Source organism: Lacerta agilis, chromosome Z, assembly GCF_009819535.1.
Source record: "Lacerta agilis isolate rLacAgi1 chromosome Z, rLacAgi1.pri, whole genome shotgun sequence".
Lineage (NCBI taxonomy): Eukaryota > Metazoa > Chordata > Lepidosauria > Squamata > Lacertidae > Lacerta > Lacerta agilis.
The window spans coordinates 42353814-42378748 of NC_046331.1; the positions used below are offsets into that span (position 1 = coordinate 42353814).

The 24935-nt window shown below is 44.9% G+C and overlaps 1 protein-coding gene across 1 annotated transcript; it reads right to left on the minus strand.

Annotated features, from left to right (window-relative positions):
- LOC117040270 (coagulation factor IX-like) lies at positions 1-20434 on the minus strand. Its single transcript, XM_033137942.1, has 8 exons — positions 20287-20434; positions 13950-14113; positions 13460-13487; positions 12724-12837; positions 11128-11256; positions 4187-4359; positions 2473-2587; positions 1-959 (listed from the first exon to the last, which is right to left on the minus strand). The coding sequence occupies exons 1-8, from the start codon at positions 20351-20353 to the stop codon at positions 412-414; spliced, it is 1338 nt and encodes a 445-aa protein (XP_032993833.1). The 5' UTR covers positions 20354-20434; the 3' UTR covers positions 1-411.
- Positions 20435-24935: the final 4501 nt, after the last annotated feature.

Genomic DNA, 24935 nt, shown 5'->3' on the forward strand with positions numbered 1-24935 from the left:
TGTTTTTAATGCGGTAATTTATTTGTTGTTTTATGGCACTTCATTCTTATACACATAATAAATGCACCAAGTGCTGATAGCATGGCAAGTGCATTAAAATGCTAAGTTTCCAAAGTACTTTACAGAGCTTTGTTTTACAATCATAACAACCTGCTGAGGTACTTTTGAAGAACGGGTTGTGAGCTGAATCTGGTGTGGCTTGTGATACTACATATTGGCCTTCTACTACCTTTTAACTTTCCTTACTCTTCCGGACAACAATTCCTGTGCAAACTGTTTTCAGATTTGTGCTGCTGGGCTTGCTTCTTTGTTTTTAATTGTAGAAAACAAATTCAGAATTATACCATAGGATGATTATATCTCCCCCCCCCCCACCTTACACTACCATGAGATGATTATTTTAGCCCCGGCTTAATTATGCAACTTTGTTGTGTTTCTTATCCACTGAACGTAGTCTGCAACTCCAGTGTAGACATCATAATCGCCCTTCAATGCACACTCTTCCCAGCAGCTGGCTATGGCTGTTAGGAACCAGGTGCCTTCCATGTCTGCGGCATAAGGGCCCCCACTGCCTCCCTGGTGCGTTTTCTTAGCTGTGGCAGAGACACCAGCGCAGAACATGTTTGGCAAGAGGGTAGACTCGCTATCCCTCTGGCAAGTGGTCTGGTCAACACGGTGCACCTTCAGAACCTGGAGGACACTGGCTCTTTTTCGTTGGTCCTTTGGCCTCCACCAACCGCTCACCGTGCCTGATCCATGCTGCAGAAGGTTGTTTGTGAACTTCTCGCCCGCGATGCAAATCGGGGTGACATAATAGTTCAGCTCCAGCGGTGAATCCAGCTCGAGAAGTGCAATGTCATTGTGGTACCTGTGGGTAGTGTTGTATGCAGGGTAGCGAATCGCCTTCACCACTCGACGTTGTTGTTCAGTGTGGTCGAAAGCGTCCATATTGTGCTCACCTGGTGAAAAAAGAGCCATTGGATATGCACAGGTTCTTTAAATGGGAAATTTGGCATTCAGGACATACACTTAGTTGTCAACATGCTCCAGGCTGTGTCAGATTAAAGCAACGAGTCCAGCACTGAACTCAAGGTACCAGTATACAATATACACTGAAATGGAAAAAATATAACTCTACAATGTGCCTATGTTGAACTGTGAAGCATTGCATGGATATTTCTGTTGAAGTGCAGCCTAACAGGTTAATCATTAGAGTGGCTGTATCACAGGACTGTATCTCTGCTGGCTCAGTCACATGAAAGAGATACTATTACAGGTCTGTGTATATGCTAATCTGTGGGCATCCATCCAGGGGCAGAGCAAGGGGGGTGCGTTGGGGGCGGGCCGCTCTGGGTGCCACCCTGGAGGGGTGACACTCGGCACGCCCCCCCTCCCGTGACGCCCAAGGCGAGCCCCACCACTTGGTAAAAAGTGTGCGCCAACGGCTTGCTCGCAAACCTGCTCGGCACGCGCTTTCCTTTTTCCAGCTGGGGCGGAGGTGAGGGGTGGGCCAGGTAGGGGCGTCAGTGGTGAGCAGGTTTGTGAGCAAGCTGCGGAGCGAGGCTTTTTACCGGGCAGCAAGCTACGTAAGAACGCTGCTCATGTGCGCTATGGAGCGACACCCCGCACCCGGGTGCCCCCGGGTTTGCCACTCTGGGTGGCCAAGCGGCTTCCTTCGCCACTGCATCCATCTTGGTTGTGTGAGTTCTTTGTTTTCAAGCAACTGGAGAGAATGGATATATTAATTCTGTTCTTCAGTAAATCAGCCTCAGGCTAATGGACTGGAGGCAATATATTTATAATCTAAGATACTTATTTCTTTTCAGCTACTGTTGATTAGGCTCATAGAATCATAGAATGGTAGAGTTGGGAGGGACCCTAAGGGTCATCCAGTCCAGCCCCCTGCAATGCAGGAATCTCGGCTAAAGCATCTGTGACAGGTGGCCACCCAACCTCTGCTTAAAAGCCTCCAAGGAAGGAGAGTCCACAACTTCCTGAAGGAGCTTATTCCACTGTTGAGCAGCTCTTACTGTCAGAAGTTTTTTTTCTGTATGTTTAGTCAGAATCTCCTTTCTTGTAACTTGAAACTATTGGTTCAAGTTTGATTGTCTTCTGAATATTTAAGATATCTGTTTCTCATCAACAATTTAAATACTTTGTTTAGATTTTTATGGGCTGCTTGGAGGTTTTCTTACAATCAAATGGCACATTAACGTTGTTAAAGGAAAATAAATAGATGGACATAAATAATGATCCTGTGGAAAGGGAATGTACTTTGTACATGCTCAACAGCATTCTCCCCACCCCACCCCAAAGTCTAGGAACAGAATAAGGCCCCCAAGAAACCTGCATCCAGCTTTCTCATTCTACCAGCCCTCCTGGTTTGCTCTGAGAAGCCTCCTGAGACTCTAGGCAAAAATGCAGCAGCCAGAGGTCGTTCCAGCCACACCTCAAAGTTGTTCTATCACTTACCTGCCACAACAGTGTGCAGCCCATACTCGACGCAATGTGCTGCGGTGGCAATCCACTTCTCATTGATGATCGTGCCTCCACACAGTTCTTTTCTCTCGTAGCTGAGCATATAAACCTGCGAGCGAAGGAAACAGTATGAGATCAGGATCGACCCATTAAAGTACATATGCAGTTACAGCCCAATGGTAGTGTTAATGGCAGCTGCCTCTAGAGGGCAGCAAAGGCTGGATGGTGTGAAATTTGCAAAGAAGAAATAGAAGAGTACCCAAACAAAAGACTTAAAAGAGAGAAAAAAACAACCCCCCCCCCCCCCGAGAGAAATACAGTAGCAGGTAAAGTGTATTTACTTATATCTCAAGTGCCTTTGCCTACATGCACAGAAATGAAGAATCAGGAAGGCTTGAGTGAATGTTTTCAGGATGCAATCCTATGCAGATTTACCTGGCAGTAAAGTGAAGCAACTTAGTTAAAATGTAGAATTCTCTCCCGCAAGAGGCTGTGATTGTAGGGTATGTCATTTTAGGTAGGGAAACTTAATTTATGCCAATTTCTTCAGTGAGGTGTCTGGAAAATCTGTTTTTGGGTGTTAGGACTTCAATTCCACTGTTATTTTTGTGACTGGGCAAGTCAACATTTGAGGAAGCACATAAACTGCTTTCAGAAAACCAAAGAATTTTAATCTGACCTTCTGAAAATGTCAGGTATTGCTAAACAACAGCAACAATTTACTGCAAGTATTTGGCAATCATTTTAATGATTTCTGTGCAATTTTACACACATTTTACTTGCCAAGCAAAACTAAATTATATTAATTTAACCTGAATAACCTTTGAATTCCAAAGCCATGTTACAGCTTTTTAGCACCCATCATTTTTGGAATTTGAAAGTTGAAAAATTCAACTTGTCTCACATAGGCACTAACTTGGATTTCAATTTCTAAAGCACCCTTTATCAAAAGGTCCCAGGGCGGTGTACAACATCAAGAACACATTTTACGGAGCATAATTAAAAAATATATAAAAAGCATAGTAATAGATAGCACAATAATTAAATAACTATAGTAACAGTCTCCCTCAGCCCACAACTTTAACACGCCATAGATTATTTAATGGCCAAAGTCCTGGGTAATGTTTTGCCAGGCACCTAAATGTGTATAATGAAGGCACTAGCTGAACCTCCTTGGTGAAAGCATTCCACAGATGGGGAGCCACTGCAGAAAAGGCCTGTTCTCATGTTGCCACCCTCCAGACCTCTCATGGAAGAGGCACATGAAGAAGGGCTTCAGAGAATGATCTCGGGGTCTGGGCTGGTTCATATGGAGAGAGGGGATCCTTGAGGTATAGCAGTCCTGATTTGTTTAAGGCTTTATAAGTGAGCACAGTACTTTGAATTTGGCCTGGAAACTAACTGGCAACCAGTGCAGTTGGGCCAGGATTGATATTATATGCTCAACCCGCCTTGTTCTGGTGAGGAATTGAATTCTGCACCAGCTGAAGTTTCCGAACTGTCTTCGGGGCAGCCCCACGTATAATGCATTGCAGTAATCCAACCTCCTGTTACCATCATCATGTGGTTCCCAGAAGGGAATGTGGTCCTGAGACTGAAAAATGTTTCCCACCCCTTTAGCTAGAGGGAACGATTCTCCTGCAGGTTGCCTGATGGGGGCCTTCTATAGGTACCACATTTACAAAACAGTGAACTCTTGTTGCATTACCTGCCACGGAACTTCTCCGTTCTTGCTGTTTGTGCTGATTGGCCTAGGAGGCGTTGGTTCCACGGGAGCAATCTGGGCTTTATTGATAGACACTTCTCTGGGGTCATTGGTAGCATTGCTGCTTCTGTTGTTCACTGCCTCTGGAGCTCCAATCCTCCCGCATGGAAAGGGCACTGTGGAGAAACGACAAAATCACTCATGCGCTGGAAAGTAGGCGCACAAGCACACCTGCCAGAATTTGAGGATTAGCCTTTCCTTGATGTGAGGCTGCTGCTGCAAGCATCATCGGCTCATTCATGTGCCTGCTTTTCGAGGGTAATCCATAAACTTAAGATGGTGCTTTATGTCAAATTGGACCATTGGATCAGGTCCATATTGACTGGCAGCAGCACTCCAGGAATTAAGACAGGAGGCATTTCCAGCACTCCTGGGACATGATGGGGAATGAACTTAGGGCTTTTGCATGCATCCCAGGTGCTCTGCCACTGAGAGCTAGAGCCTTTCTCCATTTGTCCATTGGGTTCAGGATTGCCTCCACTGACGGAGACGTAGCAGGATATACCAGAGGTTGAACCTGGCACCTTTTGAATGCAAGGCAGGTGTTCTACCATGCAGCTATGAACCAAACAATGCCGGAAAAGAATCCCAGTAGTAAGGAAATCCATTGCAGCACATTGCAATTGGAACATATCAGCAAAATTTAAAATAAGCATGGACTCAACATTACCACAGGCTGTCTCACATTACAGTAAAAAAAAGTTTGAGAACTACTGTGGCGTTTGCCTTTCTAGGGAATACATATAGAAGAAGTAAGTAAGGGGTTAAGTGGCTGGCCCTAGGCTAACCAATAAACAGAGGGGGGAGGAGCTAGGGGCAGCTGAAGGAGTCAGTTAGAGTTAGAGAGCGGGGAGTTAAGGGCAGTTGTTGAAGAGCAGTTGATAGAGGGAGTTGGTTGGTGGGTGGTTGTTGATTGTAAGGGTTGGTGGTGAGGTATAGTGGTGAGCGTAGGCAGGGTTGTAACCATTATCTTAAGTTGTTGAAGTTTTTAAATAAACACTTATTATTTTGTTTAAAATTGCACCCTGACTGTGAAAGTTATTACCAGGGAGGGGATCCTGGTTGGTGGCAGCAAAGCGCGTGGTGGCACAGGGATCAATAGTCCGTCAAACGACCGGGGACCCTGTGTGATCGCCACAAAACTGGTGGCAGCGACGGGATAAGATCAATACGCCGGCAGGAGACATCAATAAGCCCGTGGAGGGATATTGAAATCGTTGTGCCTGTTCACCACAAAATTGGCAGAAGCAGCTGGGGTTAAACAATACACCTGGAAGGGGAAGGGTAAATCTGTGAAGTGATAACCTAGCCCGGGGGTGTAGTTGTGGTTACCCAAGGACGCTGCAAGGCTAAGATAACAAAAGGAGAAAAGAGAGCTCACAAATCTGTTCTGGCAGAGGGTTTTGACTTGGGGTCCGAGGAAGTAAGCTTAACGGGTAGAGAGAAGACCCATAGCAGAACTTTGAGACCCGAGTCTGGAGAAACCTAGCCAGGGGGAACAGTGCTGAGAGGAGATTTCTCTTATTTTGTTAATTTAACTGTCAATCCTCAATCACACAATATGCCACCTAAAAAGACAAAGAACCCTGTGAGGGAACCAGCTCAAGATAGCTCTGAAGGGGAGGAAAATGGGAATCCTCTGAGGGAAGGGCAGAGCTTAGAAGATGCCACTAATATTTTACCTGAGGCGAGAGAGCCACAAGTTTCTATAGAATTAGAAAAGTGGAAACTAGAACAACAATATAAATTAGAATTAGAAAAAGAAAGAATTCGAGCTGAGAGGGAAAGTGAGAGCGAAAGAATTCGAGCTGAGAGGGAAAGTGAGAGCGAAAGAATGCAATTTCAGTTGGAAATGAAGAAACTAGAATTAGCAGCAATGGAGAATCAAAACAATAGTAATAACACCAGTAGTCAAACACCAGGGAAAGTGGATTTAAAGCGTTTCCCTGAGTTCAAGGAGAAAGATAGCCCAGAGGCTTTTCTGATATCATTTGAGAGAGCCTGTAAAGATTTCCAAGTGAAGGATGAGGAGAAAATGGTGATCTTAAGGGCTAGAATTAGTGGGGTACTGGCAGAAATATACGCCCAAATGACAGAAGAACAGTCAACAGATTTTGAGATGTTTAAACAATTAATTTATACGAGGTTTGGAATTACCTCAGAACAACTAAGAAAAAAATTCAGGAGTGTGACAAAGTTGAGAGAAGAAACGTATGCTCAGTTGGGGGCAAAAATTACGAATTACCTCAAAAAATGGTTAGAGCAGGAGGGTGCGGATTCAATTCAAAAAATCAGAGAGGTTATTGCGTTGGAGCAATTTTATGCCACCATAACTGGGGAGCTGAAATATCTTGTAAAGGAAAGAAGTCCTAAAACCATCCAGGAGGCAGCAAACATAGCTGACCAAATTAATGAAATTAGGGACCATGGATTTGATAGTCCAAAATTTGGCGGGAAATTGTGGGGGAACCCCAGAAACCAATTTCAATATGCTAAAGGAAGCTCTTCTCCGGCAATGAAAAAGGGAAACATACCACAGTCAAAAAGCCCAAGTGACGTGGGCCAAACTAACACCCATACCTCTGAGGTAAAAGAAAATAAATCTAATTATACTGGGGGAAGAGATATGAGGTGCTGGTCGTGCAATAAACTGGGCCACAGAAGCTTTGAATGTAAGACTGGTGAACAAGTTAAATCTGGGAGCACAAACACTCAAAAACACTCTTATTGTATCCACTCAGTAGGGCAGGGTGAGGCTAAGCAGGTTGCCACGGAAACCGAAGCTCTAGCTAGGCCTGAGACAGAGGAGATTCCTGAGGCCTCAGTAATACACTGTTACTTGATTAAACAGAATGATTTGCTCTTGAGAAAGTCAGGAGAAAATATTTGGATTGAAAACAAAAAATATCTAGGGTTAAAAGATACCGGATCCCAAATCACAATTGTTCATCCTGAGGTAATCAGTCCCGATAAAGTAATTCCAGGAAAAACTATAGAAATAAAAGGAATCGCCAAAGAGCCAGTTAGACTCCAAATGGCTGAGGTAAACATTAAGTTACATGACTGGAGTGGAAAGTGGCAAGTGGCCATTTCAGAGGAAATCCCCACTGCGGTGCTTATCGGTTGGGATCTCCTGGAGCATGTGCAGAGTGCATTTGTTATTACCCGCTCCAAGGGGGGCCAACTGTTAACTGATACTGAGGGAAGTGAAACAGTTGCCAATGAGGGCAGGACTCAAAGTCCTCAAGTTAAAACTTTGAGTGAGCCAGGCTTCCTAATACCTTTTAAAAATACTCAAAAGACTAATTTCTCTCAGGAACAAAAGAATGACATGGGACTAAACAGCTGTTTTGAGGCAGTAAAATCTACTGTTCCATTAACCCCTGATTGCCCAGAGAGGTTCTGCCTAGAGGAGGGGCTGTTATATCGTGAAGCCCTTAGCACACCTTATAAAGGGGGAGGAGGAAACTGCAGGCAACTAGTGGTTCCTCACATGTACCGAGAAACTATCATAAAGCAAGCCCATAATAGTATTTTTGGGGCACATATGGGGATAACTCGGACCAAACGAAGAGTGGCACAAAATTTCTATTGGCCAGGAATGGGGAAGCAAATTAGAATGTATTGCCAAGCCTGTGAGATTTGCCAAAGGCAGGGATCAGGTCAGGACAAAACCAAGGCAAAACTGTGTCCTTTACCTGTAATCTCCACACCAGCCCAGAGTTTAGGACACGACGTGGCACAACCCGTGCCTAGAGCAACCAAAAAGGGGAATGCATTGCAACTAGCCTGGGAGGAACCATCCCAAATCGTGTCCAAAATAAATAATGTAAACTACCTTATCCAGCAGGGGGATGAGGGGCGCAAGGTAGTTCACGTAAACATGATTAAGCCTTACCAGAAAACTGAAAGCTGGGCTCCCTGTGCTATCCGAGAGGACCCAGAAGAAGCAGAAATATCATGCTGGGAGGGGAGAGGGGAGCAAGAATGTAATATACAAGAAGTTAAGCTAGCCCCTACCTTAACCCATTCACAGCAGGAAGAAATGAGAAACAACCTACAAAAATTTAAAACGATTTTCAGTAATACTCCAAGACTAGCAAAAGGGGTAGTCCATCACACTGACACCGGGATTGCAAAGTCTTGTGATTTCATATTTGTTATGCCGTATGATGAACAGAGTCAGATGTGGTCGCAATGCAAAGCCAGAGCCGATGCTCCATATAACCACACCATAATGGAATATGAAAAATACATTCACATGGGCATTAATCCAAAGAAGATTGTGAGGGGTGTTCCATGGTACGGCTATGATTATACCTGTCTAGGCTCAATTAAGGCCCATGTTTGTTCAATTGCAAAAGTTCCTTTCCAAGGGGCTCCATGCAGTGACGTGGCAGGACGTCAGCGCCCATATAAAGTAAACATGGATCTAGTAAACAGTTTTATTTCCGGGATCCTGTGGGATGAGGAACAGAAAGCCCCATATTTAGAATGCAAGGTCTTTATATTTGACATTGGGGGGCAGGCCTGGAAAGGTTATGACTGGTCACATATTACCACAGTGGCGATTTTTGGAAAATATGACCCTGAGCTTATGGGTTACGCCCATTCAAGAGGAGTCAGAGTTGTTTTAAAAAGTGACCTATCTGTGAGATCAGTTAGAACAACTATTCAAAGTTATGATAAACCATTCATCAGTTGGAAATATAGAAAGAAAAACATACTGAAAGTTATAGTTGCCAGGGTGTCCCATCAACTTTCTATGAAAGTGAAAGTGTTTCCTACACTAGAGATTGTGTGGTGGGAAGTTGGGTACCCTGCTGCTCATGCAACACAAATAAATGCCCAAGATGAACGTGGTTACACAGCATTAACGTGGCCACCACATCAAAGACATAAAAAAGTCGTCTTCAAATTGCTTGAAGTGGGAACTGATAATTCAACACAGACCAAAGATGAACTGACAGCAAGGGAGATTGCTAAGAGCAATAAGCAATTGGAGCTTTTTAATCTACTTTCATTAAGTAAACCCGTGTGTCCAAAAAGCTTCAGCAAGCTGACTAAAAAAGCAGCTTTCCACAAACTTCTGAAAGCAGTTCCCAATGAATTCAGAAGCCAGATAACCAGTTCTTATGCTGCTTTTGATGACTTGGAGACGTTGGTACAAGGCATCGAGCTTCAACACTTAACAGAGATCCTGAAGGAGAGAGAGGGTGATCCAAGAGAGCTTTTGACCCTGAGAAACAAAGACTCTACACAGATTGGAATCCACAATCGGTACAGACGCATCGACTGCAGGGATCGGTGTGGGACTGTGTCATATGGCGGAGGAAGACAACTCGCATCCCATCACGTGTGGCAGAGAAAAGACTGGTGCCCAGAGAAAGACACTTCTTGTGGCGGTTAAGGACAATAAGGAGCGTGAAAGGATCCTGGACATCGTTGCAGATGCCTTATCACGAAGACCCAAAGGCAAAGATTCAAATGGACAGTTGCAAATTTTCTTGAAGTTAACTAAAGGTTTAATATTGCATGATCTATTGTATATAATGTGAAAAAAAAACAATTATTAAGCCAGTATAAGATGAGGAGTTAAGGTTAGTAAACATAGAAAATGTTTGTTTGAATTAAGGTGTCACGCAGTTTGATCAGGAGTATAACTCTGTGCAGTTATCCCTCCTGAATCAAACTTATTTAAGGGGGGAGGTATGTGGCGTTTGCCTTTCTAGGGAATACATATAGAAGAAGTAAGTAAGGGGTTAAGTGGCTGGCCCTAGGCTAACCAATAAACAGAGGGGGGAGGAGCTAGGGGCAGCTGAAGGAGTCAGTTAGAGTTAGAGAGCGGGGAGTTAAGGGCAGTTGTTGAAGAGCAGTTGATAGAGGGAGTTGGTTGGTGGGTGGTTGTTGATTGTAAGGGTTGGTGGTGAGGTATAGTGGTGAGCGTAGGCAGGGTTGTAACCATTATCTTAAGTTGTTGAAGTTTTTAAATAAACACTTATTATTTTGTTTAAAATTGCACCCTGACTGTGAAAGTTATTACCAGGGAGGGGATCCTGGTTGGTGGCAGCGAAGCGCGTGGTGGCACAGGGATCAATAGTCCGTCAAACGACCGGGGACCCTGTGTGATCGCCACAACTACTGCCTTATAAGTACATAAGGAGAGTCCAGCTGTATCAGACCAATGGCCCATCTAGTCCTGCATTCTGTTCTCACAGTGGCCAACCAGATGCCTCTTTTGGAAAATAGCAATTAAATTCAGAAGCATTACTGTGTCTGATCGTAGAGGTGGAACATAGTCTATTTTTAAATTTTGCTGATATGTTCCAATTGCAATGTGCTGCAATGGATTTCCTTACTACTGGGATTCTTTTCCGGCATTGTTTGGTTCATAGCTGCATGGACTCAACATTACCACAGGCTGTCTCACATTACAGTATACTGCATACCACCAAGACTGAGCAACCCACTAGCAATTCATACTAAAGTTTATTGATAAACATACCAAGATAAAAATCTAAATTAATAGCAAAATAGTACATCAACCTGAGATCTAAGAAACATCCCCCCTCCTGACTTCTTATTTATTTTTTTAAGGCTTCTTTAGCGCTTCATGAAGAGGCAGGAAAAACTAAAGCCTCCTCCCCGTCCCATCCCAGATGCAACTGACTAGTGAACCTTCTGGTATGGCAACTGCAGGTAGCTAATGGCTAGTACCCATCCCACCCAGATTTGGATAGTCTGCAAACAAATCTTTCACCTGGAAGGGAAGAACCTTTTATTTCAATGGAACCTGTTCCCACATCAGGTTTGGAGTTTTATTCCGCTAAAAGGGTAGAAGATTCATAGGTCAAACATTACTAAAAAGTGCTCAGATCTTTTACCTGTTGGTTCACAACTCTTTTGGTCTTCCATCAGTCTGTACCCAGGAGCACAGGAACAGACTGCCTTCCCTGTAGGGCCATTCTCACATATCTGCTTGCAACCTCCATTCTTCGCTGAGCATGTAAGGTCTGATGGGGGGGGGGGTTGAAATTAAATTGAATTTTACTTGAAACTTCCCAAAATACAAGAACATACTTGTGGCATGAAACAGGTGCAACAAGGATGACCCCAATTCAACCAAATTTTTGATCTGGTTCACACTGGCATGGTAATCTCATGATCTCCATTTAAAACTAGCATTTCTTTCTGTTGGCTCAAGGCAAAATGCATGGTTCCTCCTCCTCAATTTTAACCTCACAAGAACCCTATAATGTAGGGCTAGTCAGTGTGGTGCCCTCAAGGCACTGTGGAACACATCACCTCCAGCCAGCTGTTGGAGTCCAACAACATCAGAAGAGCAAACACTTTATACATGAACAATGCTTTAAGAGACTTTGATAACCCAAGATTGTGGGAATTTAGATTGGGTCCTCCAATCAGTAAGGTCTAAAACCACAGCTTACAGGTGTGTCATAGGTAGTGGATCAGACCCTTACTGCAAAAGAACACCCCACTCCTCCTCAACTTTATTGCATCATTGAGCTCTTAAAAATGGTCTTATGCTGATGACATCATTGGCACAGATCCACAGCCTGTAGTGTAGCGGCAAATTCAGAAGTGTAGGGTCCCTTTGTGATAGTCACACCCTGCCCCCTCGGAACCACACCCCCTTCTAAGATTATACCATATTCTAAGACTATACAATAATCTTATAATTATACAATGATAATAATTACGGATGCACTGCAAAATGATCAGTGCAGATAGCCATGCATTGCCTTTCAGATGGATCTACTCTTTTCTGCACAGGTACATGGGCAAATGATTTGGAATGCTCCAATAACTTATTTTGGAATGGCTTATGTTGTTGGTGTTTTAAGTTCCATTGAGCATAGAAGAACTTGCACACCATTCTCTTGAAACCAAAGCACCTGATGTTTTCAGTGTTCCTAAATACTCGGCTTTGGAGCATGCAGAACAATTTCTCCTCGTGGCACTTCAAATATGAAACTGCCACCCAGGAGAGGTCCATCTTTTGTTTAGGTTGCTATCATCATCATCATCATCATCATCATCATCATCATCATCATCAAAGCTAAAGGTAAAGGTAAAGGACCCCCGTCGTCCAGTCAAAGGCGACTACGAGGTTGCGGCGCTCATCTCACTTTCAGGCCAAGGGAGCTGGCGTTTGTCCACAGACAGTTTCCCGGGTCATGCGGCCAGCATGACTAAACCGCTTCTGGCACAATGGAACACCATGATGACAACCAGAGTGCATGGAAAAGCCGTTTACCTTCCCGCCACAGCGGTACCTATTTATCTACTTGCACTGGTTTCCTTTCGAACTGCTAGGTTGGCAGGAGCTGGGACAGAGCAACAGGAGCTCACCCCATTGTAGGGATTTGAACCGCTGACCTTCCAATCAACAAGCCCAAGAGGCTCAGTGGTTTATTCGTGGTTCCAGGTAACTGAGCACCCATTCCCCATTAACATACCAATCTCACAGTTCCTCCCTTCATATCCATCTAGGCACAGACATAGGTAGTCATTGGGTTGGCATTGACATGTTCCACCATTCATGCATGGTCTTGACTTGCATCCCTCACCACCTTGGAAATAAAGATTCAATTGTAACTGTAACTAAGGATATCCATGAGTCATATTGTCATCTACAAATGGCTATCAATGCATTTTACAGCAGAAGCAAAAGATAAAAGAAATCGCAGGGCAGTGAGTGAGGAGCAGCATGCCTCCCACCTTCTGCTCCAGCCCCACTGCAAGGATGACATTGGAAGTGTGCACTCCCTGCTTAATGCTAGCTAAGGGTTAATGTCACATCCCCCCCAAAAAAGACAGCTGTGGTTGGCTTAAATGATGCCTATTATAAAAAAAACATTTCAAAGCAAAGCCATGGGAGATTGTATTTATCATTGTTGAAATCCAGTGTGATGCTAGGCATATTCAATGTAATACTAAAGACCCAAGCTTCTTCCATGTAATAGATAGTACAGTTCAGTGGTCTGTGGGCTGCTATTTGATGAATGCAGAATGCTGTGGCAGCCTGGTTCACTCCAGAAACTGTGGACCAAAAAAACTCATTGGCCCCACACCATGCCAGCTGGGACTGATGGAAATTGGTGTCCAAACAATCTGGTTAGTGAAGGCAATTGGTGGGTGAAGGTAGCCGGGTGGGTGAAGGTAACCAAAGTCAGACAAGAAGATACTGCTTACCGTATGTGTATGCATTCCAAAATGTGATCTACAAGAAAAATTATTAACATTAACCTCAAAGGTAAATGCAGGCAGAGAAACAGCAAACAGGTTTATAGAACATTTGTATTACTGTAGTATTGACATCCAGGCATTTCACAAGCATTTCGGCAGGTTCACACCACAGGTCAGCACTGCCCATCTGTTCTGAAATATGTCCCAGAGAGGTTTAACAACCAATCCCTCTTCCAGGGAATTCTGGGAACTGGAGCTCTGGGAGGGGAATAGGAGCCTCCTAACAACTCTCAGCACCCTTCCCAAACCACAGTTCCCAGAATGCTTTGGGGGGAAAGCCATGACTATTAAGGGGCTGTCCTGGTGCTTCAAGTGCCTGCTGTGGACGTGGCCCTAGTTGTGTTTAGTAAAGAACATTACTAACATTCCCTCCCACCCACCCACCTGATCATTCGCCAAAGCACTCAATGACCAGCATTTGAGATCTCACAATTACCGTTTGCAAGTCGTCTTCAAAGACTTCTCTTGCTTCCTCATAGTCACATACTTCCTCAATGCACTCACGCTCAAGGTTTCCTTGCAGAATTTCCTCCAGTAAGCCAGTATTGTGTCTCTTATGTCGGTGCAATAGAGCATTTGCCTCATTCTTGTTAACAAAAACTTAAACAAGAAAAGAAATTAGAAATCCACTGAGAAGGCTGCTTCCAATGTCGTCCACCACCACCACACCGTCCCCCAGAATTGCATCAGTGGGAGGGGACCTCCGTGCCCTCTCCATTGCATCACTGGTGCTGCTCCCAGCCCTGTATTCCCAGCGCTACCAGGAGATGCCGGGAATTGAACCTGGGATGTCCCATGATCACATTCTAAAGTACAGTGGTACTTCGGTTTATGAACTCAATCCATTCCGGAAGTCCGTTCTTAAACCGAAACCGTTCTTAAACCGGGGCACACTTTCCCTAATGAGGCCTCCCGCAGCTGGTACCCTTCCACCATTTGGATTTTGTTCTTAGACCAAGGTAAAGTTCTCAAACTGGGACACTACTTCCAGTTTTGTGGGGTTTGTAAACTGAATTGTTCTTAAATAGGACTGTTCTTAAACGGAGGTACCACTGTAGTTGTGTTCTATGTTATTAATCAAGCACTGCTAGGAGGTTTTTTTGTTTTGTTTTCCAATGTAGTTCTTATTAATAAAAAAAATCAGTGTGGCGTGAGCAAATTTTTATCCTGACAGTGTGGGCAAGAGAAAAAAGTTTGAGAACTACTGCTTTATAAGTACATAAGAAGAGTCCAGCTGTATCAGACCAATGGCCCATCTAGTCCTGCATTCTGTTCTCACAGTGGCCAACCAGATGCCTCTTTTGGAAAATAGCAACTAAATTCAGAAGCAATACTGCGTCTGATCGTAGAGGTGGAACATAGTCTTCATGGCTTGTAGCAACGGATAGCTTTATCCTCCATGAGCAGGCATGCCAGGCCCCCTCTAAGTTCAGCAGTGTCCGTGCCCACATGCTGTTGGCTATGCTTGTGCCAAGCATGGAAGCCACTGGGAGTCCGCATGACATGTCCTCCCACCCCACAGTGTGCATGCATGATGTCACTTCAACCGCAGGGGCAAGGCAGCATGCGTGCCCATGAGTTTATCCAATCCTCTTTTAAAAGCCACCCTCTTTTAGAGAGAATATGTTTGATACATATTCACAACATTGGGGCATCCAGTTCAGTATTGTCTACAGGTGCTGTTATTAGCTCTCTGTGGTTTCATGCAGAAGTCTTTTTCCAGCCCTACCCAGAGATGCCAGAGACTGAACATGGGCCTTCTGCATGCAAAGCAGATGCTCTGCCTCTGAGCTGCAGCTGTGCCTCTAAAGTAAAGCATTTGCTCTTCCACCAAGATAAGATTATCCTGCAGATATTAACCCAAGTGCAGAATAAAGTTGAGAGTTTTGTACTAATGAAATGCATCGTGTAAAATGTAGATCTTACATTATGCTACATCTCATGAGCAACAAATGCCCAAGATTATAAACTGGGTCCTCCCTTAAAGAGGGCACGTATTGCGGTGAGACCTGGCAACCAAGCCCCGTGTGGTGGGTGGGTCTGATTGACAGCCACAACACCCAATCGGTAGGTCCCTCGATACAGGATTCAATCTGGCCAATTGGACGCAGGCTAAATGGATTGAGGGACCTATCAATACCCATGCACGTGACCCAGAGCTTCCTCTTTTCGGCGCGTGCATCGGAACATCCGCCCACCTCTCCCTACTTTTAGGGCTTGTGCTTGACCTTGCTATGCCGTCGTGTGTCATCTGTCATTGGGACAGGGGCATGGCAGGAATTTTCCCCACTTGGTTGATTGGCTGTTGCCATTTGGGTTCCACCTGCCGCGTAGCAAATCATCACAACTTGTAAGGTTGCAGATAGGCTCTGGTTCAGGTGATAGGGATGGGAGAACGCTCTCGCCATCCCTATGTGAAGGGTATTCTGTTAAAGGAATCCAGGGACTCGATGGTTTGGTCAACCCCTGACGGGGTTGTGCCCGTGCCTGAGTCCAGGGGGACATCTGGGTGGTAGATAGAGCATGACCCCGGCTTTCCGCTTATCCAGGTGTTCACCCTTGGCTGACCTATGCTGGAACCCTGGGTCAGCGCTACCTGCAGAGCAGAGAGCTAGTCGAACCAGAGCCTATGCAACCAATCACGTGTTGTAATCAATAAAGTTGTGGCCTAAATTCTGCCAAAAAACAAACCAAAATTTGAGTCTTGTCTGAATTTATTTGGGGTGAGGTTAAAAGGTCTGAACACGCAAAACGCAGACCTGGAGTAATCCAAGGACATCTGTGAAGCTGATGTCAGACTGACCATATCTTTTGGGGTCCATTTTTTACCCCATGCTCTGACTTAAGGTAATGAAACTTCCGATTGCCACCTATGGCTTATTTGCCAAAACGGAAGCACACTCTGTAGAGCCAGTTATATGCTCTTTAGTCCTGCTGACTACAGCGAACAGGGGCTCAACTCTCCTCATCAAAAACAAGGCTACTCTGAAATGCATAACTTTGGCTGGACTGAGATTCTAGTTTGCATTATGCAGCTACAGACACATCCTTAAATGAATGGAAAAGGAAGCATTTAATCATTAAATCAAATGTGCATATATATTTTTACTCTGTTTCAAGGGACCTTCCTGATGCAAATGGGTTGCTGACAACAAGGGTTTTTCAAATCTTGTTTTAATTTACCAGATTTTTTCCAGAAAGGGAAAATAGAGGGGAAAGACAGGTTGACATTTTGATGTCAATGTAATTCCAGGTAGAACAGAGAACCCCTTGTCTCAAACCCTGGAGAGCTGTTGCTAAATGGACCTATGGTCTGATTCTGTATAAAACAGGTTCCTACTGTATGCACCGGTACCTCATGATCCCAATTTTTTAACCCACACAAAATATCCATTTGATCAAAGCCTTTCTCAACCTCCTGCCCTGCCCAGCCCAGATGTTTTGCACTACAAGCCTCATCAGCCCCAGCTAGCATGTGAGGGGAGTTGCAGTCCAAATAATCAGGGGGGAAACAAGCTGATATTATGAAGGTTTAATGAGAACTCCCTGTTCTCATGTTCCTTTTAAAAAAAAATACCCATTTGGCTTCATACTCCAACATCAAAATTATTTTATTGATTGATGGCATTGTCTCCTGGGGTAGCTCAGGCAGTGGAGCATAAGACTCTTAATCTCAGGGTTGTGAGTTCGAGCTCCAAGTTGTGCAAAAGATTCCTGCATTGCAGGGGTTGGACTAGATAACCCTCATGGTCCCTTTTTTCTCCAAGGAGCTCAGGGTGGTGTACATGGTTTTCCTCCTCTTCCTCCTCATTTAATCCCAACAACAACCCTGTGAGGTGGGTTAGGCTGAGAGGCAGTGAGAGGCCCAGGGTCACAAACTGAACTTCCTGGCAGAGTTGGGATTTGAACCCTGGTCTCCCAGGTCCTAATCTGACGCTAGACTACACTGGCTCTCAGAGTTTCTTGTTGTTCTTCATTATTATTAGTCTACATCTTAGCTATGACTTCAAGTTTACTGTAGCTGCTTCCTTCTTCCTCGCATATCCGTCCCGCAAGTAGGTCAATTTTAAATCTGTATTCTAATAAAGACAAAGACCACACCTGATTAGAAATATCTGTTCTTCAGACCTGGGAATAAATCCTATGCAGCAGAGCAGGAGTTACTTCTGATGAAATGTGTACAGATAACAACTTCAATCCCTGAAGGGGGCTTAGCTGTCAAGTTTCGGATTTGAAAATAAGGGATCAGCAGTCTCGCCTATCCCAGGGACAGTCACATGTCAGTGGTGGGCGGAGCCAGAAGCAAAAGTGGGCGGAGCAGCAATGAAAACTCCAAGCGGGCTTGGGCTCAGAGCGGAGCAAAGAGGAGGGCAGCCATGTGCTCCGCGCAATGGAGCCCCATCATCTTCTTGTCTGATCCCATCAAAACAGGACAGGAAGCAGCAGCTGCTCAAAGGCAGCCAGGCTCCGCCCGCCAGCTAACCCTATTGGCCGGCTGAGGGGCTCAGCGGCAACAGACAGGGGCTGATGCAGGGGGAGGAATACACCCCCCTGTAAGCACGGGAAATGGCTCCCACTTGCTTTGAGGGCTGAGGCTTTTCTCTCCAAGTAGGCGAGGTCTTCCCACCCAGTCCCTGGTCAGCAGGGGAGGAGTTGCTTCCATTAAAAACGGGAAATTTAAGGGAAATAAAAAAATAAGGGAGAGCAGCGGGAAACTGCTTGAAATAAGGGAGAATCCCGGGGAAAACGGGATACTTGACAGCACTGGAAGGGGGTTAAGATTGTGCAAGAACTTCCTCTGCCTGACTCTGCCCAACTCTTATCAGATTCAGGTGGGTAGCCGTGTTGGTCTGACGCAGTCGAAATAAATAAATAAATAAATAAATAGCCCAGTAGCATGTTCGTGTGCATGCACATGAAAACTTATACCCAGAACAAACTTAGTTGGTCTCTTAAGGTGCTACTGGACAATTTTTTAAATTTATTTCAACTCTTATCAGGTCACCGGGAAGGGGGTGGCGTTGGGGAGTTCTGCTGCCACAGAAGCTGCCATGAATTCACCAGAGGTGTGACTGTCCAGGAGAGATTGCTGCCTTTGTGTCCATTAGTGGTAGCAGAAAGAGAGAGTGCAAACTAATTTGGGGGCGGGGGGAGAGGAGAAAGTTGCATAAAGTTTGCACTTTAAAAAAATGCAATCAGGGCCGGATTTAGGTTTGATGAGGCCCTAAGCTACTGAAGGTAACAGGGCCCTTTATATGTCCAGCTGTCCTTTCTCAACAACAAATTGTCGCTGTTTTTGTGTGTCGAACATATGCTATATGGTAATTTATGGACCTAATAGGTTTCTAAAGTCATTTGCACATGTAGAATGTAGGCCTCCTATATATAGAAATGAGCAAACCAGAGGTATTTTAGGGAGCAGGCTACCAGGCGGGGCCGATTACTTACATCATAGGAGCCTACACAACACAAAACACTGTTGCTGTATGTAGGTTTTATTTTATTGGATTTTACATCCAGTTTTCCACCCTTTAAATTCTTTTGGGGCCCCCCAAGAGAGTGGGGCCCTAAGCTATAGCTTGTTTAGCTTATACATAAATCCGGCACTGAATGTGATCCATCTTGTGAAGAAGGGGGAGCCCATGGCCAAGTGACCTGTCTCCCTGAAAAGCCCACAAGTGCTAACTGTTGCTGGGTACCCTTCTTAGAGTTCTTAGTCTTTAAAGTGAATTTGGACCAGTGACTCTCCTTCAAATAGAGCACTCATTCAAATAAAGGGTGCTCCTCCACAAAGCAGGACATTATTACTACCACCCTTCCAAGAACTCACTGGATCCTAGGCGGGCGCACCGAACACGATGTAGGGATTAAATGGCAAATAAATTAATAAGTAATAGTAATTGCCAGAAGAAGGGCTGGATACCAGACTCTCTGCTGGCCTGGTGGTGGTGCAGCAGCAGAAAAGCTGCCCCCTCCTTCTGGCCTGATAGGCAGGGACCAGCAGAGCTCAGCTTCAGGTGTGGCTATGATTATCCCAGGTGTTTCTAGGGCCTGGTTATGCCAGTTTAGGATTCCTCTAGCTCTGGGGTCAGCAAACTTTTTCAGGAGGGGGCCAGTCCACTGTCCCTCAGACCTTGTGGGGGGCCAGACCCACCCTCTCCCGAAAGCACCCCCTGAAAGGACCCTCCCGCCACTCATGCTGCAGCCGCCAACGCTACCTCGTGCTTGGCAGCGTTGTCGTCATCCTCTGCCTTGGCCAGGTGTCCATGAGGCGCAGAGCCCATGCCACTGGCCTGGGCGGCAGAGGCAGCCTCCCTGCTGCCGCCGCTTCCTCCCGCTTGGCTCTTGGCCATACGCATCCACCTCAGCGGGAAGGAAGGGGCGTCGCCCAGAGGCGCTCATGGCTTTGGATGGGCTGCAGGAGCTTCCTGCAGCCGATCCAAACCTGCGCCAGTGTTGCAGAAGTCAGTCCCCGCACGGCAATGCCTCCGCGCAGCGCCAGTTTAGTGAGGGAACTGACCGAGAGGGCGGCAGGGTCTGCAAGGTTTGCGGGTCGGATTAACGAACCCAGTGGGGTGCATCTGGCCCCCGGGCCTTTGCTTGCCGACCCCTGCTCTAGCTGTTAATGGCGGCTGAGTTTTCTTTAGAAGCTAGGATTTTAAAGATTTCATGCTGCTTGTAAATGTTTTGTCCCTTATCCAATGCTGGAGCTCCTCTCTCTCGTTTCATGTCAGAAGAAGCACAGTGGCCAGTTAGCTTTAAAATGAACTAACCTGAGCATTCAGCGTAGAGGTGGCATCCTAGGAGACAGGCAGCAAGGGTGAAGAAGCTGATTGCCATCTTCTTAAAAGCACCACGGCTGGTTTGCTAATGAATTGTGGACTGGGAAGTCTCTTGGTTTAGGGGTCCGAAGTGCAAGTACATATTTGTTTTGATTTTGGCTTGACTCCAAGGTCATATTTAAATTTAAGGTTGCTGGATAGACATTTCCGGACATTTCTGAAATGGTTGCCCCTATGTAAAAAGTTATTTCATTTTGGGCTCAACCCTCAGTTCATTTCTTACTTTAAGGACCCTGAATGAACATTTCCAGGTGGTGCCGATTTATGCACAAGTTACGTAAACTACGGTTTAGGGCATTGGATTATGAGAGGAAAATTGGGGAGGTGGGAGAATGACTAAGGCCATGACCATACCAGACCATCAAAGTAGTATCACACTGTTGTGTATTGATTCAAGGGTTATCATATCTGATTACTATTGTCTGTATTCACATTAGGGGAAAGTAACTGCCTTCCTGTTCCAGAAGGAACAGTTACTATTGGTTCATTCAAGTTGCTGCATTTGGATCCTCAGTCTTATTGGTTCCCACCAAAAGGCAGCCTTGTGATTGCTTGAGATTGTTCCCTCCAAAATGTATCCTCTACTGTCCCTATAAATGTAGCGTCCCTCTCCTCAGTTCCCCAGTCTTGTTTGTCTGAATAAAGAGTGTTACATGAAGAAGCTGTCTCCTGCCTGCTCTGTCAGAGCTGAAATCACTTGCTGAATCACGATCCCCATGTTACAACACTTTAAATAGCCATGGTTTTGCCCAGAGAATCATGGGAACTGTAGTTTGTTAAGGCTGCTGAGAGCTTTTAGAAGACCATGATGCCCCCCCAGAGAACTACGGCTCCCAGAGTTCCATGGTAAAAGGGATTGTTTAACCACTTTGGCAGGAGTCATAATTATTTGTTTTCTGTATATGCAGATATGCAAATGTGAGAAAACAAGGGAAGCAAATAATTTGTTGGATGCAAACAGATAGAACCAATATCCACAATAACCTTCTCCAACAAACAATTGTTCAACAAACCTTTGCAATAATGGAAACAAGCATATTAATTTTCCATTTTGGCTGTTTGCTGTATTATCTAATAAAACATTTAACTTCCTCTGCACCCCCCCCCCTCAGTCCTCATTTCTGGGATTTGTATTTCAAAATGAGAAGGAAAGCTTCCATGTTACAATAGATCACAGCCCAGCAATCCTGATCCGGCTTAATTTGCATTAGTCTGTACTGATAATTGTCAAAGGGGAGCTAATTAAATTTCCAAATGATGGTGCGTTCCCTGTGTTACTCATGTTCCGATGCTGCAACATACAAACTACTTTATACCACATTAGACCATTGCTCCATCTATCTCTGCATTGTCCACCCTAGGTGGCAATGGCTATCTGGAGTTTCAGTCTCTCGCATCGGAAATGGCAGGATTTGAATCTGGAACCTTCTACATGAAAAGCAGACACTGTACAACTCAGTTATGGCCCGTCCCTTAAGTAAGATTCTAGTTCTCAACGTTTTGATCAAAGGGATACTTAGGCTGGATCTAGACATATCAAAGAAACGTTTCAATTAAACGTGTTGTAAATTTAAACAGGGAAAACAGGTGGAGAAAACTGGGACTCCACAGCGCCATCTGGTGGCACAATGTTATAGGTAAAAAATGCAAAGGACCCCTGGACGGTTAAGTCCAGTCAAAGGTGACTATGGGGTTGCGGCACTCGTCTTGCTTTCAGGCTGAGGGAGCCGGGTTTTGTCCACAGACAGCTTTCCGGGTCATGTGGCCAGCAGGACTAGCGAATGGAGGACCATGACGAGTGCCAGAGCGCATGGAAACACTGTTTACCTTCCCACTGCAGCGGTACCTATTTATCTACTTGCACTGGCATGCCTTCGAACTGCTAGGTTGGCAGGAGCTGGGACAGAGCAACGGGAGCTCAATCCATCGCATGGATTCGAACTGCCGACCTTCTGATCGGCAAGCCCCAGAGGCTCAGTGGTTTAGACCACAGCGCCCCTGGTGGCACAATGTTATATCACATATACAACGCCTATAAATAGCCTTTTCTTTACCGATATAGCTGAGTCCTTAATTTACACAGTTTTATACCAAGTTGGATTATTGGCCTATCTAGCTCAGTATTGGTGACTGACAATAAATACTATAATGGCTCTCCAGAGTTTCAGGCAAGAGTCTCCCCCAGCCCTATGTCAGGGATTGAGGCTAGGGCACCAGGTTCCCCTCTTTTGCCCTGGGTTCAGCAATTTGCACATCAAATGAGCTGGGCCAGTTCTTTTAACCAAGTTCTCTGGAGGCAGGTCTGTCTTCAGGGGAACAGACCATTCCCTCCTCTCTTCCTTATTTTCTTTTAATTAGGCTTGCAGATGAACTCACAACACAAATCCAGCTTTCATCATCTCCTGTCCAATATTTACAGGAAGTAACTATCAGGGGGGAAAAAACATAATCCTTGCCTGGCTCTACAAAAATTAAATTGAAACACACACACACACACACACACACACACACGGCTTTGAAACTCTTCTGTTCAAAGGCAGCTTCCCTTGTTGAATAAACCCAGGATGCCTGAAAGATTCCCAATGAGATGAGTAAATACAATTATTAATTCATCACAAATGGTGCATTCTGCTGGAGAGCTAATAATGTTCTATCCTATTTCTTTTCCTGAAAGCAAATGCATTCTCAGATTTTGTTATAATCTGCTGGTAACTGTCTCATCTGGAAAGAAAAACAGGGAAAAGAAACCCTAGACACTGTGCAAACAGTTTAAGGAACAAGTTGGCATTCACTGACAAGTCCCAACTTTCACTTCCTCCTACAGAGACATTTTTAATGATTAAACAGCAACTAGGACACTGTCCTTGTCTTTATCTAAAAGTGCCCAGAATTGTTTTGAAAAATGGCTGAAAAACATTCCCCACGCCTGACGTATCAGCAACGAACCATTGGTTGCTCTGCTTTAAGCTGGAAGTTGAACAATGGTTCCACTTCCAGACTTGCAGACCCCCCCCCCAAGTGTCCCTATTTTCCAGGGGTGGTCCCAGATTTACAGAAGCCATCCCAGTTTCTGATTTGACCCCAGAATGTCCTGCATTTCCTTAGGATGTCCCTATTTTCATTGGAGGAATGTTGGAGGGTGTGGAGTTATGCAACCCCCGAGAGCCAAGGAGAGAAGAAACTGTACAACTGGTATTGGAAGGTTTTTAATATTTGATGTTTTATTATGTTTTTATATTCTGCTGGAAGCTAGCCAGAGTGGCTGGGGAAACCCAGCCAGATGGGCGGGGTATAAATATTGTTGTTGGTGGTGTCGCAGTCACTCTCTCAGACCTGAGCAGCACCCCCAGACGTTTAACGGTATATTGGTAACTGCCCCAACGACATAGGGAATATCCGCTGCCACCAGCCAGTATTCACTCTGGCAGTGAATAACTCACTTCAGATTCGGATTGTGGTAAAAATAAAACATGTTTCTTTATTGTTTGTACAAAGCGCAATGGTTTCAAATGACTTGGTAAAACGTTTAATATAACTGTATGGTTATTCAGATAAGTATATTTCAACTCTCTACCTAGTATTCCAATAACCATCCCTAATGCCTCCTGTTAATTATTCAATCTGCTCTAGCTCTGCTCATTGGCTCTATCTCCCTCTCTCTATCCCTCTCTAACTCAACTGCCTAACTTCCAACCTCTAACTGCCTTTTCTATCCTCTCTAACTGCCATCCTTCCACACTCAAATTGCCTGGAGAGCTCCCATTGGTCAATCTCCTCCCTGCCAAGTTAACCCTTGGAGAACCTTTAGGGGTGAAACGCCACAGTTGGTATTATTAGTAAAAATTTTATAATGTTTTATAATGTTTCTATATGTAGGAAGCCACCCAGAGCAGCTGGGGCAACCCAGTCAGATGTGTGGAGGAGTAACAACAACAACAACAACAAGGGCACCCCTATTTTCATCAGAGAAGTGTTGACAGGGAAATTCCTTTTCTCCAGCCCGAAATGTTGGAGAGGGAAATTTTGATTGGGACCACAGTTTGTGGTTAAAAGGTTTTGTACTCTCAATCATTATTCTCTAACCCTCCCAGTCATAATTTAGCAGGGTTGTTTGTGTGTGTGGATGCAAATGCAGTTCTATTTGGAAAGAGAAGGGTACATTTGATAGAGCTGACTCTTGGAGAGAAGTGGCGGAACATAGAGACAGATATGGCAAAAGCAATCTAGGAAATCTGGCTCCGGGACCGATTGCTTTCACAATAAAGGGGAGGCTGTTTGTAATAGCTAAACAAACAAACAAACAGAGATTATTCACCATCAATCATAACCCACAGTGTGATAACACACACCACCTGCACACCACTATTCCACTGACTTTAATAAGAACTTGGATTTTGTGAGGGGTGGGAAAAGGAATCTGAGCAGAGTAACCATAAAAGGGGGAGAGCAATTTTTTGTTCACAATGTTACGCAGATGCTCCATAAAAAGTGAACATAGTGTAGCTGTTCCATTATGAGTGCCTAATGCATAGCGGTGGGGTGAAATTCAGTCAGGTTCACATTTAAAGATGAACCTATCA

What these genes read in the sequence shown, in the direction of transcription:
- LOC117040270 (XM_033137942.1), bottom strand. Translation starts at nt 20,353, where the DNA reads ATGGCAATCAGCTTCTTCACCCTTGCTGCCTGTCTCCTAGGATGCCAC. An exon ending in TTGAAGACGACTTGCAAACG is followed by an intron (nt 13,488 to 13,949) that starts GTAATTGTGAGA and finishes TTTTTCTTGTAG; the next exon opens with ATCACATTTTGGAATGCATA. An exon ending in ACGGAGAAGTTCCGTGGCAG is followed by an intron (nt 2,588 to 4,186) that starts GTAATGCAACAA and finishes CTTCGCTCGCAG; the next exon opens with GTTTATATGCTCAGCTACGA.